We start from the raw sequence: 15,965 nt of genomic DNA, 5'->3' as shown, positions 1-15,965 counted from the left end.
GTAAGCAACTAAAAGTCATTCCATTTCTTAATTCTAAAAAAACTTGAACTTAGATCTTTATTTTAAATATTTTAAGTAATTATACATGCGCGCACACGCACACACACACACGTACGTACGTGTGTGGATATATTCATCATATCAGCTAGGCAGCTGGGGTTTTCACAAATATGTGACTTTGAATAAAGTCTCAGACTGGTTTGGAGGGCTTCTTGTTTGGCTGAGTATTTTGAAAAAAACATGTTGCACACTATATGAAGAGCTCATGAATGGCAATGTTAACGGTCCAGACATAGCACTAAAATTCTGGGCTTATGGTAACTTGCTTCCTCTAACAAATACGAAGGAAATACAATTAAAAAAATAAGGCCTTGTAACTTGCAACAGCTTTAAGTAGATACCTAAAGACATACGCTTTTTTTTTAAGCATACAGAAGACAATGTATAGAGTAAATCAGAAAATGGAGGCAGAAAAGCTGAAGCAGTTAGTCTGAAGAAAAGAATTACAGGACATGGGGAACAAACCTGTATTCTGGTCTTGACCAGGGACAAGACAGCATTGTTTGATATATTTTTTTTTTAATCCAAACTGTGGGTTTTATATGGCTTCTTTGGAAATTACGTCTCTTACGAAGAGAGCACCTAACAATGAACTGTTACCTACAATACCAAAAAAAGCAGTGGCTGCACTCGCTCGCTCTCTCCCCTCTTGTGTAGAATTCCATCATCACATTGTGGCACAAAAATTCAGTTGATAAGCCTGACAGTTAGTTTAACACAAAAGTCAAAATGAACGAAAACACTAATAGGTAAGTAGAGTAGTTACTCTTAAACTTAGCATTTACCCACAATGCCAACATATTGGTATCGAATACACCACACTATTTTCTAATTTAAGTACCACTGGAATCTATTGTTGCCTGTGTGGCACAATCTGAGTATGTCACTGTAACAAGTACAGCTATTACCCCTATTACTCCAGTCATGTAACCAATTACAGGGCAGTTTATAAAACTATTGGAGTAAATATTTGACTGAAGATAAAACAGCAGCATGTAATGTCTTGGATACTAGGAGCTATAAAAAGAAAAGTTACACACTTACAAATATACAACCTGATTCCATAGTGCTTATTCAAACAGAACTCCCAGCAAAAGCAATGCGAGTTTTGACTGAATAAAGATGACAATTTTATATACCATACCAGTGACAAACAAAAAGGTCTCAAAATCATATTTTTCTATCCTGTAGAAACAGTAGTCAAACTATAGTATCAAAGATTAGTAGTCTCAGTGCGCGCATGCACACACCTTCAAAAACTTCAACTAATTTAAAAAGTTATAAAAATAAAATACAAATTAAGGCAAGAAACACACAGCATAGCGTGATATGATAACAGAATAGAAATTCATGTAGCAAGCAGTACAGCACACTTTATTTTCACTCTTCCATTCGTGGATTATGCAGTTATTACAATCATTGTTGTCCATTACATATTCTCTATTTACCTATGCTCACAAACCCAAGTGGGCTTTAAAATACTGAACACAAAAAGTATTACAAATACCTTTAAAATCTTACTTACCAATTCTGAGAGCTAAGGAGCCTTTTACACGGGCCTTTGAGAGACCTCCTAATGAGGCTGTGCTGCATTTTATTTAATTCTATAAATGCACAACATACAGGAAACAGTCAACTAAAACCATCACTGAAAATCAGTAGTGCAATGGATGCCACTCTGCTAGAGTACAGTTCATGCTACCTACTAATGTTACCATATTAAACTTTAATTACTTCTAAAAGTAACAATGCTTTTCCTCACTGTTTCTTGTCCATGTGCATTCATGAAAACTGAACAGAAGGAAACAGGAGAGGGATCAGATTTGGACTACTTGAGGCAGCATAGCCATCTTTCCCTTTTCCCTAGTGGCTGCATCTTGTGCTTTAGAATCTAAGCATTTTCAAAAACTGTTCTTTTAAAACTGAGTCTCTAGTCCTTATGGATGTGAATATAACCTTCAAAATGTGAACTGGCAAGACTGATCTGTGTGTGTCTGAGTTTGAAGACAGGCTGAAACAACAGTGCCAAGAGAGGAGTAAATTGCCCCTTTTCATCTTAGTGTGACAATCTCTGAAGCATAAATGATCATTAAAATGTCAGTAACAACTTTCACTGCTGATCAAAACAGGCATGGAAGAATTGGTATAATTATGAAAATCTGCACAATGTACTGTGAATGGCATCTCAGACTGGGAGAGCCTGGGTTGTGAGCAGAGCCTGAGAAGAGAATTAACACTATTATTTTTCCAGACTGACCCTAGAAGCAGAATGTTTAGTGAAGGGTGCATTTCTTCCATTCAAGCAGAACAGCTGCATTTTATAATTTAGTACAACTTTTCCATACACTTCCATAGCAGGTCATGAATAACTTTTCTGGCTCTGATAGTGCATCAGCATATAATACTGATTAACATAGAGCATCACTGAACTCCTATTTGTTTAAAATAAAGACTTAGTATAGGAAGAGGAAAAAAATTAGCCACATCTGTTACCGAGTAGGACTGACACACCAACTCCTAGCATCATGGTTCTACTACACATTCTCCTTACATCGCTGCATTACCAGGCCCGAGCACTGGCAACATAGTATCTGCCCCCATTCCTTTTCCCACAGTAAGACAGCCTCTCTTTCCATGGTACCATGAAAAGAGTCCTGCACATCCTTCAAGTCCTGACCTGGCTCCACAGAGGTGGTGACAGGACATAGGACCCTACTCAAACTGGCTCCCACTCTCCATATAGCTGTGCAGTTGGGAGTTGGGGGAGTATGCATGTCCCTGATAAGGCTTTGAACTAAGTAGAGGCACATTTTTGTCCTTTTAACTGGCTCTTGGTTCCTCTTCGTAAGTCGTTTGGTCACTTATCCTCTACCAATAGCTTTCCCTCTGTGAGAATCAATACAACAGGGCAGAGAGACTACTCCAGAGAAGTATAGGAGCAAAGCAGCTATTGTGTATCAGCACTCAGGAATGGTAAAAGAGCAGTGTGAGAAGCATGCATGGTAGAAATGTGAGTTCAGCCTTGATAGGTGCTGTCATAGCCCTATCTTGATTAATTGAAGTTGGGTTATATTGTTTCTTTTATTAAAACTCACAGCAGACCATGCAGGACATGTTTCAAATATGAAATTTTCAAGCAGGTTATGGCTCTGTGCTTCATTTCCCACACAGACTAAAAAACAACATTATACACTCACTGAAGTGGAATCTTTTTACTTTCAAAATCCTCCAGTAGTAGGTATTCTTTCCCTTCTTCAGAGACAAAGGATGACCCTGGGCTGGTTTATAAACAGGAAAAAATGGAGTAAGATCAGCAAGATAACAGCTGTTATTTTTGTATGTATCTCTGCCAACCAGCCAGAAATGTAAAGATTTCAAACAGACTCTATGGATGAAATTTTTCTTGTAAATTCAAAGATGAACTCTCAATACTATTTAACACTGCAGTCAAATGTAATGATATTTTTTACTTATTACCTAATAGAACTTTAAGGATGGTCCAAAGTGATCAGGACATAAAACTGTACTATAGAATAAATATTATGATTATTAATACAACTACTATTATTTCTAACATGCTCCCAATTCCAGTAATTGTACAACATTTTTAAAGTATCTATAAATAAAATAGATGTATGTTAGCACTGAAGATGCAAATACCAAGAACCTTGAAAATTCCAAAAAAGAAATAATCTAGAAATATTCTCTATTTGCCCTTAGTCCCCCTCCCCCAAATGTACAGGAATGCACTGATTCCTAGATGTTCTAAAAAGGAACATGTTAAAGAAAGATATTTTCTCCTCATTTTTTGATGAACATTGGTCACTGTTGAAGGATAAACTAAAAGGTAAACACACTCCCAAACTAAGAATTTATGAAAATTCCTTTAATTTCTAACTTTTTTCGAATGTTATAACATCTGCCTACGTAATTATAACTACTACTATGTTTTATTTTTTTAAAATATGGTTAAAAAAAAACCTTTGCTAAGAAATACCGCAGGCCAAAAGGATGCATCAATCAAGTCTACTAACATCTAGAACCTGTATTATAAAATCCAGAGATTATTCTACTTTAAAAAAAACCCCTCAAAACGGTATAAAAGTCTAGAAACTAACAGGAAAAGAAAGTAGCCACTTCAGTCATGCCATATATTCCTTCTTCGCTCACCATTGTTCCTGTGCACTCATACAAGTTTTCCCTCCCCTTCCCATCGTAAATATGACCCCTTATAATCTGCATAAATACTGCATAACGTACTGCAAAGGTATTGTGAAATTCTAGTCAGTGGTGGGCAACCTGTGGCTGTTCTAGTTCCTTATCAAGGGGGTCTATTTCCAACTTGCTATGGCCCCATTTCAGCAAAAGATATATGCCTAATAGGCAATTGCTTCACTAACTTGCTGAGTTGGGGCTAAAACGCCAATATAACATTATTTTGCAGTAACACTATTACATATTTTATAAAATAAAGACAAACAGTTAAATGTTAAACAGCAAGCTTACCTCAACCTGAACTATTCATGGTGCTACTGCCGCACTATAACGGACCAAACAACAAGGTCTTCAAATACTCAACTTCAAACACCATATATTCAACACATTCCATATCCCGCAAAATAATGAACCACAGCTCCCTGAGCACCTTTTTCTTTCATCTTCCCCTCTCCATGTCCAACTTGCATCCTGCCCGCTATCTATATCTCTCCCCTCCTGTCTCATCCAGACCTTCCCCATCAGGGAATCATGGTGACATGCAGTTCATTCATACACTCTCCACCCTCACATTCCAACAAAATTATCCCTTCTAACTACTGATCAATCTTATACTTCTATAATCCTACCACTTTTTTTTTTTTATATATATATATATATATATANACATTCCAACAAAATTATCCCTTCTAACTACTGATCAATCTTATACTTCTATAATCCTACCACTTTTTTAATATATATATAAAAATCACTGTATGCTAAATAGAGTTGACATAACATCACACAATAAACGAATAATAAACAAAATTCATTGGCTACATCCTTCAATCCCCTACCATTCTCCACGGTCCCTCCCAGACTCCTATTCCTCCACATTTGTTCCCAGTCTCCCACCTCAACCCATGCTCTCAATTCTGGCTCCATTCAGCAACTGGAGTCAGAAGATGCTCAATTTATATTTCTAAAAAGTGCTCTTCATAGCACTTACACAACTCTTTACCTGCCCCTACCACAACTAGACCCCTTGAAATGCTGAGGAAGACATCTTGTCACCATGGCCAATTAAAGAAACCAATCTGGAGTTTCTAGGCCAAGCTGTTCTGGCGAGACAATGAGCCAAAAAGAGATTAGAATCATATTTAGAAAGTAAACTACAGCTAAATATTCAAAACGCTACCTTTAAAACTATTTTTTAAAATCAAACTGTTCAGAAAATCTTTACCCTCAGAAGAGATGTGACATATTTCAGAAAGATTGGGGTTTTTGGGGGGAATGAGGAAGTTAGTAGTGGAATGTCTAATGCTTATAATACAGAACTAGCTTGAACACTCAATATAGAGCGACTACTACTGCTCCATATTACACAGATTCCTTCCCCTCAGGTTGCAAGACACTGTGGACATTCTGACCTTTAATATTTTAGGAGTTAGCCAGTGGGCACCCTCCACTCCGAGCATTGTTTTGGATGTGGGAGGGCTGCCCACCACCTTCATCTTCCATGGACTGGAGGAGAGCAGGCTTATTTGCCTGCCCTAAATGAGATATTTTGGGAGTTGGCTGCAATCAGCAACAAGACGACTAAGAAATACTCCTCTGGTCCCAGGACCATTTTACCTTACTCTGCCATGCTCCAGAATGCATGGCACAGCAACACAGAAACTTGGCAGACAGTCACAATCATTGACAAGGTATTGCTCTAAGTGAATATGTGGAAGACTCAGCAAAAACACTTTCATAGACCTCTGCTTAGCCTTTAAATATGCCCCTTTGCAATCAAGAGAATAACGAGCAAGCTTCTCTAGAAATACACAAGGGACCATTATTTTAAATTGTTACAGCAAAGCATCTCTGCTTGAGAGGTTTCTAATGTTTTCCAAGGACCATTCTGAGAAACAAAGCAATAATTCCTGGATATTTACCACTACATATTACATCCTCCTATACAGGCAGCATTACATTTCCATTTAAAATGAGAAGGAGCGGTTACTTGGGTACATCAGTTACCAGAGCTGCTCAGGTTTATATATATATATATATATATATATATATTCTAAAAATACTTGCCAGTTTTCCTACTCTTTAGGAGAGATAACAGGGTGGGTAAATCTATTTAATATTAAATTGGACATAATTAGATCATAATAATTTTTCTATATTATTCAAAACACACTAACAGTTCACAAAACTCAGGATGCAGAGACTGGATGGTTCAAGATAAATTCTCTCTCATCACAAGATCTCTTGTCTGAATTTGATCCAGGTCAGTAATAGCCAAAAACTTATCATCTGAGGGCTGCTTGATAGCCTGTGTTAAATGAGTTGGTGATCTCAGTACAGGTCCAAGTTGATTTTTATCCCTATCACCGAGCCACCACTATAACTGTTAGTAATTTGGCTTCCTTGATAGTCATGGTAGAAGTACAAGGTACTAAAAAGGCTACCTCTCCATCTTAGACCTGGCTTGAGACACAATGGAAAGTGGTGAGAAGAAGGATCCATCTTTGCTATCCAAGTTGCACCTAATTCCCGAGATATACAGAAATATTTGGTCTCCGGGACTATTAGTCTGGTAGATTTTATCAGCAAATATTTTAAATAATTTAGAAAAAAACAAACAAACAAACCAAAGACGCTGGCTCTGATGCTACCATTTCATATTATTAAAACAAGAAATTCAAGCACAAAACATACGGAGAAGAGCAGAAGTGATGGGGTAAAGCAGTGGCCTCAAACTTTTTTACTGGCAACCCCTTTCACATCGCAAGCCTCTGAGTGCGACCCCCGCAAAATACATTAAAACACACTTTTTTATATATTTAACACTATTATAAATGCTGGAGGCAAGCGGGGTTTGGGGTGGAGGTTGACAGCTCGCGACCCCCCCATGTAATGACCTCGCGACCCTGAGGGGTCCCGACCCCCCAGTTTGAGAACGCCTGGGGTAAAAAAAAATCAAGGCTGGTGCATTTGACTGCTGAATGACTTCAACAAAAAACAATTATGTAATATACCGAAATGCTCTGCAGGAATAACCATCTTTGGTCTATACAAATGAAACGACTACTGCAAAAAAAATGAAAACACCCATTTACCTCGTAGGTTCAGGCTTCTTGCTTTGACAATTTATTAGCAATAGGTAATCCTGAGGATCTTCTTGGCTAGATGAGGACTCCAGAGGTGGGATGTTAATTAGTTGATATGGAGGAGGTAGGGATGATTCTGCTTGTACAGATGGTGGTGAAGTGTTGACTGCTAATGGTAATTCAGCAGATGCTTGTAAAGAACTGCCAAGTGGCTTCACAGCATCTATGACATAAAAGCACATAGATGTTAAATCGCTCTTTTCATAGTTTATTGTGCTCTTTAAACTATATGATGTCATTGGAAGGTAAACAACAACATTAATTTTAACATGATAGTGTGCAGATTTAAGCCAATTTCAGCATCACAATAATTTCTGACTCAAAAACAGGTCTGCAGGATATTAGAAAAATATTTCTAAACAAAACTCCATATGGAAGATAATTTTGTCTGATTCGATGTACAAATTTTATGCGTGGAAGAGGATCTCCTTCATTCTAGGCCGTTTAAAAATGCCTTGGGACCCTGTTATTCTTCAGATTTTTCCAGATGTCATCATTCGCCTGACTGTCCCTTCGAAACTAGAGGTTTGTCTTGTAACACGATTTTTCACCCACTTTTCTGGCCACAAGCAAAACAAAGATGCTGACTGGTACCATGCAACAATTAAGCAGACAAATCTGTTTTAAAACAACAATCAAGCGCTCACAGGTTAAAATTCTGTTATGGATGCATGATTCCGCATTTTATTCTGTGTTCAATGTATTTTTCCTTGATCCCAGTCACTTTGGTATTTGATACTAGAAACTAGGCAAAACTGAAAAGAAACAGGAAAAAATGAACAAAACAAACAAAAAGGCTTTGCTCCTATGGAATATTCACTGTTGCCTACAAGATTCTGTGAAATGTGCTAGATTCCAAAATAAGGCTTTCTATTGCTATCCAATCCTGACCTGCTACACCTCTTATTATTGTGCTGCAATGTTAGATCCAGGTGGGTCTTTTGTTGTCCCATCTCTCCTCTTTATAATTCTTTTCCCCCTTCCATTTGTGAATGGTCTTTTCTTGCCAAATTTAAATTCTTTGGTTTCTCCAGAAACACACACACACACACACACACACACCATTTTGTCTGGCAGTCTAAAAATGCTAGCAGCATCAGATAGCAATAAACCTTTAACCCTTTGATTCTGTTTTTAAATTAAACTGTTGCATTTCCTTAAATTATTGGACCATGCTTAATTTATGTATTGTTAAACGACAAGACTCTGCAAGTGCAATTTGCACATCTTGCCAACAGTATCTGAATATTAGCATTGTTCTAATTAATTCACTACCCTACAATGCAACCGATCCATTAACCTTGCAGCAACCTACAAGGCTAACCCACAAAACTAAGCAGCTTAATAAAGGGATGTTCCCAAAATGATGATGATGTGTTCAATGATAATTCTGAATAAGGTTCAACTTCTAAGGAATTTTTAAAAAAGGGAATATGACATGATCATTTCCTGTTTAGAAACTGCAAAGACATTATATGAACACATTTTAGTTTTCCACATTTCACAATGCAACGAACATCTTAATTCCCTGATGTCTGTATTAAAATGACAACTGCAAAATTCTCTTCATTCCCAAGACATGCTGGAGTGGATCGACAAGGTCTAGGTAATCCTGACAAGAGGAGGATTGAGGGGAAGGTAAGGTGCAGGCTCAGCTGCTCCAGAGCCTTCCCTTCTCCTTCCTTCATGACAGCTCAGAATGCACACAGACAACATGTCTGTGCAGAGGAGAAGGAGGAGAGATTGCTCCTTCATTAGCCAGGCTTGTGGGGTGGTGGCTGAGAAGAGAGGCGATGGACTCTGTGGCCCACCTTTTTATCCTTGCTGTACATAAAACCCTCATAGACATGAGCTAGGATCTTTTTGTACACAGGTAGTACTGTAATCACACACAAGAAAATCCAGTATGATGTCCCTGAACTTTACAGGGAAGACGGACATGTCTAGTAGACACAGAGACAGATGTGCGATCAGCAGAACCTAGTAGGTTGACAGAAGGCAGATACCAGCAGCGTGTGTGTGGGTGCAGCCAAGCTACTCTCAGTGCCAGTGCAGATAATAGGTTCCAAGTGACCAGTTCCAAGAAGAAAACACGAGTAAGAAGTCTGGGAGATGACTGGTGGACCCTATTTGACTGGAGGAAGAAGAGGAGTCTTTAAATCTTTGTGAACTCAGGGACCCTTCACATGTACTCTCATTCCCCCTTGCAGGGGAATGGCAAGAGAATTCAGAAATGGGCTGAATCCTTGAGATTAGAATGAAAGGGGCCAACCATAAATGTTTATTTGGCCATTTAACACCACACTGGACTCAAATATATGCTTGGTATTTGGGGTGGGTGGAGCACTAAACCATTAATATCTTCAACTTATGAACCTCTGCTGTGAAATCTATCCTGATGTGGATGCGTGGCATGCTCTAGTGCATCCCCAATCGTTATTTTAAACCAATGTATGATTTAAACAGTGACTGAGTTACTCTGAAACAAAAGTTTTAGTTCGGCTGAAAATTATTTTTTCTTCATCTTAAGGGTACTTCTAATTTGCCTTGCATGAGTTTAGTATTGTTAATAATTGTTTTCAGTACTGATAAAGTAAACAATGTTTTAATTTCGTATTTTTAAACACTCAAAAAATCTCTTTAGCCATTTAATATACTTTGGAACCTGATGTTCAAGGTTTAGCCTAGCAGCTAACTATGATTTTAATGAGCTTTAATAATGATCTTGGTTCATTTTGAATGAACAGATTAGTCCATCTGCACGCTAATAAAAAAAAACATTCAAAATCTTTTGGTTTGTTCCCAGAGCTCAGACACCAGAGCTGCTCTGAAATAACTGAATTGGAAAAGCATTCAGTGTAGTTATCATACACATGAGCACAACAAGTATCCCATTTCACTTAGTATTCCTGTATTCAGCTAGAACAAGCAGCTTTTTAAACTGGACAAGTTGGGGGGAGAGGGGTATTTTTATTTTTTCGCTGGTTGGTAACAGTGGACAGATGCATCACCCAGTTGAGTGTTTGTCAGTCTGGTCAATATAAAGCTGGGTATAAGAGCAAAGTTACACACAAAGTAGTTATGAAACTTAAACAATGGTTAAAAGGACATTTTGCAACCAAGAATAATGAAAGGTTTTCCCTCATCCTTTTGGTTATTTACAATGTTGCTGATGTCTGCATGCTGAGAATAATCTAGAAGGTTTGAATGCCTTTTTTATGTATGAACTAAATTATTTAATATAGTGTACTTTGCAAATGAGTACAGTAGAACTTTCCACCACTTTTTTGAAGTATGTAATAATGTGAGCAGAATATAAAAGGTTATGAGAGCCTTTAAAAATATTGATTTAATAAAATGTCAATTGTGCTGATTTAGAGTATGAGAAAGCATTCTTCATAGGATGTAGGTAGAACTACTGGAAAGTAAAAATGGGATTTTCCCATTGTAAGCATGAATCAGCAACAGATAAGCCATTGCCTGGCTCTACAATTCTTAGAGAAGAGTCATTCAATCCAGTTATTACTATGTAGATGTTCTAATTAAAATGATTTAAAAGACAAATTATCTATTAATCTTGAACAACTCCAACACAAACTATGGAGATGGAGTCATATGAGAGCATACATAGACAGAGCAACAGAGAGTCCTGTGGCACCTTTAAGACTAACAGATGTATTGGAGCATAAGCTTTCGTGGGTGAATGCCCACTTCATCAGACACGTCTGATACATAGACAGAGTACACACTGCTACAGAAAACTCAAGAATTTGTGGTGGCGTATGCACGTGTACACACACACACACCTCTCCACCCACCCTAGAATGCAGTATGCAAAAGGAAAAATGAATGTCAAATAATCTCAAAGTACTAAGACACTTCACTAAATCACTTATCTTCCAAAGAACTAATATTTTATAATAAAGGAAATCATTTCTGCAGTATTATTCTAATACAATATAAATCACATCCTGACACACAGGATGCTTTAGCTCCTCTATCTCACCCCAACATCAATTTCTCCCTCTCCTCTTGCATTAGTTTTCTAGGTCTGTTTTCAAATCAAGGACATCATCTTTAATAAATGTCTCAGTCAAAAAACCTGTATAAATATAAACTGAGTCACCCACTCACCCTTGGAGGTTTTCAGCTCCCTTACATAAACTATCAATATATGAGTCAAGACAGTAAACATAGCATCCATGAAATACAGCCTATATTTACATACTCTTCTGTGAAGAGTGTAATACAGAGATGGTCGGGAATTTTCCAGTGAGACCATTTCAGCGAACTTCCAACAAAATACAAGCAGGATTCCACTGGAAACCTACCTGCTTTCTTGCCAGCTCCTCTGGCAGGCTGCTAAGGAGCCTGCACTTCCAGGGGCCACACCTCTAGGGCAGTCTCACCACATGAACTTCCCCAGACTTCCAGGCTCCCTGCCATGGAGCTGGGAGCCTGAAAATTTGAAGAACCCAGGTTCAATCTGGAGCTGTCAGGGCTTCTGGGCTCCTTGCCGTGGAACTGGCAACCTAGTAAACTTCGGAGCCACAGCTGAGCTGAGAGTTGCAAAGCTTGGGTGCCCAGGATCAATTCTGTTTAGAAATATTTGAAATTAAACATCTGGATTATTTCCAAACAAATATTTTTCCAGTTTTTCCCACCACGGGAAATTCTAAATTTATACTTGGTTCTGAAACAGAACAACTTTTTTCAGATTTTCACAATTTCCCACATAGTAGAAACTCTGCCTTTCAACCAGCTCTTGTGTAGAATCATAAAAGAAAATAAAAACTTTACATTCTTGACTTTTTAATGACTAATTTTGAAGAACTGTACATTTCAAAAGCTTATTTTGTTTTTTCAGTCTCATCAAGTTACATTTAGTCCTCTTTTTCAAAAGAATTTAGCAGTTGTCTGTTTATTTTATGTTTAGGAGAGTCTGGTCTACTGTGAAACACCTATAACTGTGACTGACAGCCCTTAAGTTTATATCATGTTATAGTTAACATTTCTGACTTTCAGTATTTACTTTTTCTCAAATTCGGTGTTCATATTATGCAAACTGAATAATTTCATGCTGCATTTTTGGCTATCCATTTAAGTAAAAAAAAGAAAAATAACAAAGCATTTTAGTTTAAAATTTCTCCTCTTTCTCTCAACTCAGAGAAGGCACTCTCACAAAACACAAGATAAGGTATAACCATTAGCCTCCTTCCTCCCTATATCGTTTATTTAAGTTAAAAACACAATACAACTGAAAAGTTGCATGGGGAAAAATGGTCAAATTTGGAGGTAAGGAGAAGTTTAATGGGGTTTGGCACTAAGTGTGTATGTGTTTTGTTTTAAAGGAAGTCACAAAATGAGTGAAATGTTGAAAACTGATGATGTATTATTCAGTTAAAACCTTCAACCCTAGTTTTCTGTTTGTTTGTTTTAAAATCACAATTAAGAATGAGGAAAAGTGATTTACAGATCAGTCTTCATCTCAAATAAATATTTTAATTGGTTACTTTTATTGCTATTGTCTTTAAAATGGTGTTATAGTGTAAAAGACTTAAGAACTGGACATGGAGGATGACTGGCTTTGTTGTATTGAGTATTATTAAAATACAATAATAATGCAATGTAACTTTAATGCCGAGAACTGAAGCATACAATGCAAGAGTCTCTGTATGGCACAAGTTCATATCATATGAACTTATAAATTTCCTTGTCTCTATCTGCTGGATGAGAGAATTTGGTTTTTTATTTATTTATTTTGCTTGTTTTTACTACAACGTTTCTGAGAGGAGACAACCAAAGCAGGACGCAGTTTGTAAGATAAGGACACAACAGACTCCTATAACGCCAATTAACCTTTTCCTACATTATTCTCTATGCACTCCTTAATACCTTCCAACATAAATAGTTAATTTTCTTTTCTAAACATTATATTGAGCAGACATCTTTACAGAGACCAGTTTCTAGACTAGAAGATCCTTCTTGGGATTCCCTGAGCAAAGGAGAAGGGGGGTGGGGTGGGAAAGACATACAGGCTTACTTTTCTTTTCCTTTACTAAAATGGGCTTCAGCTTTCCTTTCCAAAAAGACAGGTTGCTTCAGTCATAGGGCAGGTTTGCCATCTACTGCTGCATCTCCCACTGGAATCCAGATATCTAGATCCAACTGTGTTTCGGGTGTCCGAGACAGAGATACTTTTACTGCTGTAGCTAATGTCTCAAAGGATCCCATGAATTGATGCCCACAGTTTCTAAATCAACTTTTCTTCCATTTAAAAAAATCCTTTTATTTAAGGTGAGTTTAGTGCACGAGAGGAAATCCAATTGATAAGATTGGAAAATGAAGTCAATCAGTCAAGATTTTAAATAATTTCTGAGGAAAAGAAATCAGCTAAGTTATAGACATTCTTCCATATGTCAGATTCATATTTGCTCAGTAGGATGTGTATTTGGCAATAAAGGTTAGCCAATCAACAGATATCCTGCATTTTGGCAGGAGGTTAGACTAGATGACCCTTCCGGTCCCGTCTAATCCTGTGGTTCTGTGATAAACCTTTTCAGACTAGATTCTAAGTAGTGTATTTCTGGGACTCATTTTTACCCACTGCAGCCTCCTCCAAAATACCTGTAATTAGGCTATGAGAAATGTTGTACTCTACTCTCTCCAATCTCTCCATCTGGCCATCGCCTTGTCTCTTTCAGCATCACCCATTTGCTCTCTTCCTCTTGCCCTATACCTAGCCTTTCTGTGATTCCCACTCCATCAATGTCAATGACTTCTCATTTGCTCTCATCCCTCTCCTCTCTTCCATGGTATGGTTGGTAATTGTCTCCATGCTTCACTTTCATATATCCTGGACTCCTTCGCCCCTCTCTCTGCTATCGCCAGGTCTGCCTTGCCAGCCCTGGCTCAGCCTATCTACTTTTCTCTGTTCCTGCTCCTATGCTGATGAACATCTCTGACAGAACTGCTGTGACCAAGCTGACATCCCCCACTACAAATTTGTTCTCTCCTCCTTCAATTCTGCCAAGTTTCTAACCTAACTAAGCAACTTTACTTTTCCACTTTAATTGAATCCCATGTCTGCAATCCTAGCCATCTTCTTTTACTATCTTTGACTCCCTCCTCAAACCCTCTCCCACTCCCTTATCTTTCTCCTCAACTCTCACTCTCCTCCAGTTATTTCCCTTCACAATACAAACATGCTTTCGTTTCTCATCTTAAAACCCCGCCACGTCTCTCTAAATACTATCCTATCGCCCTATACCCTTCATCTCTAAGTTCATTAAACACATTGCCAATAGTCACTGTCTGGAGTTCCTCTCCTCCAGTTCTACCCTAGATCCTCTCCAACCTGGCTTCTGCCACTTGCACTCCATTGGAAATGCTTTCACCAAAAAGTCTATAACAGTCTATTCCTAGCCAAAGCTCAGAACCATCCTCATCCTCTTTGACCTGTCAGTTGCCTTCATAACCATCAACCATGTTCTTCTTGATATCTTGTCCTCCCCCATGACCTCCATGACTCTGTCCTCTCCTGGTTCTCCTCCTACCTCTCTAATTACTCCTTCGGTGTGTCAGAGGATCCTCCTTATCCCCCTCCAGCTTTTCGGGGGGCGGAGGGGTAAGGGGGTCCACCAAACAGCATCCCACAGTCGCTTTCTTTTCTCCCTCTACACATCGTCCCTGGGGAAGCTTAGAATAGAATAATAGAATATCAGAGTTGGAAGAGACCTCAGGAGGTCATCTAGTCCAATCCCCTGCTCAAAGCAGGACCAACCCCAACTAAATCATCCCAGCCAGGGCTTTGTCAAGCCAGGCCGAAAAACCTCTAAGGAAGGAGATTCCACCACCTCCCTAGGTAACCCATTCCAGTGCTTCACCACCCTCCTAGTGAAATAGTGTTTCCTAATTTCCAACCTAGACCTCCCCCACTGGAACTTGAGACAATTGCTTTTTGTTCTGTCATCTGCCACCACTGAAAACAGCCTAGCTCCATTCTCTTTGGAACCCCCCTTCAGGTAGCTGAAGGCTGCTATCAAATCCCCCCTCACTCTTCTCTTCTGCAGACTAAATAACCCCAGCTCCCTCAGCCTCTCCTCGTAAGTCATGTGCCCCAGCCCCCCAATCATTTTCGTTGCCCTCCGCTGGACTCTCTCCAATTTGTCCACAACCCTTCTGTAGTGGGGGGACCAAAACTGGACGCAATAATCCAGGTGTGGCCTCACCAGTGCCGAATAGAGGGGAATAATCACTTCCCTCGATCTGCTGACAATGCTCCTACTAATGTAGCCCAATAGGCCGTTGGCTTTCTTGGCAACAAAGGGACACTGCTGACTCAGATCCAGCTTCTTGTCCACTGTAATTCCCAGGTCCTTTTCCGCAGAACTGCTGCTTAGCCAGTCGGTCCCCAGCCTGTAGCAGTTCACGGGATTCTTTCTTCCTAAGTGCAAGACTCTGCACTTGTCCTTGTTGAACCTCAGATTTCTTTTGGCCCAATCCTCCAATTTGTCTAGGTTACTCTGGACCCTATTCCTACCT

General features: G+C 38.8%; 1 protein-coding gene across 7 annotated transcripts in view; it reads right to left on the bottom strand.

The window, feature by feature from the left end:
• GAB1 (GRB2 associated binding protein 1) overlaps positions 1-15,965 on the bottom strand; it is a 134,677-nt gene that overhangs the window by 31,838 nt on the left and 86,874 nt on the right. For 5 of the 7 annotated variants that reach the window (XM_034772401.1, XM_034772402.1, XM_034772398.1 and 2 more), the window contains 2 exons: positions 7,371-7,584; positions 3,258-3,338 (listed from right to left, as the gene is read on the bottom strand). In XM_034772401.1, the coding sequence (XP_034628292.1) occupies positions 3,258-3,338; positions 7,371-7,584 (295 nt within the window). The remainder of the gene's footprint in view (positions 1-3,257; positions 3,339-7,370; positions 7,585-15,965) is intronic. The other 2 variants (XM_034772403.1, XM_034772399.1) reach the window with 1 other exon arrangement.

This window comes from Trachemys scripta, chromosome 5 (assembly GCF_013100865.1).
Source record: "Trachemys scripta elegans isolate TJP31775 chromosome 5, CAS_Tse_1.0, whole genome shotgun sequence".
NCBI lineage: Eukaryota > Metazoa > Chordata > Testudines > Emydidae > Trachemys > Trachemys scripta.
Note: the sequence above shows the minus strand (reverse complement) of the source record. Positions and strands in the feature narration are given on the sequence as shown.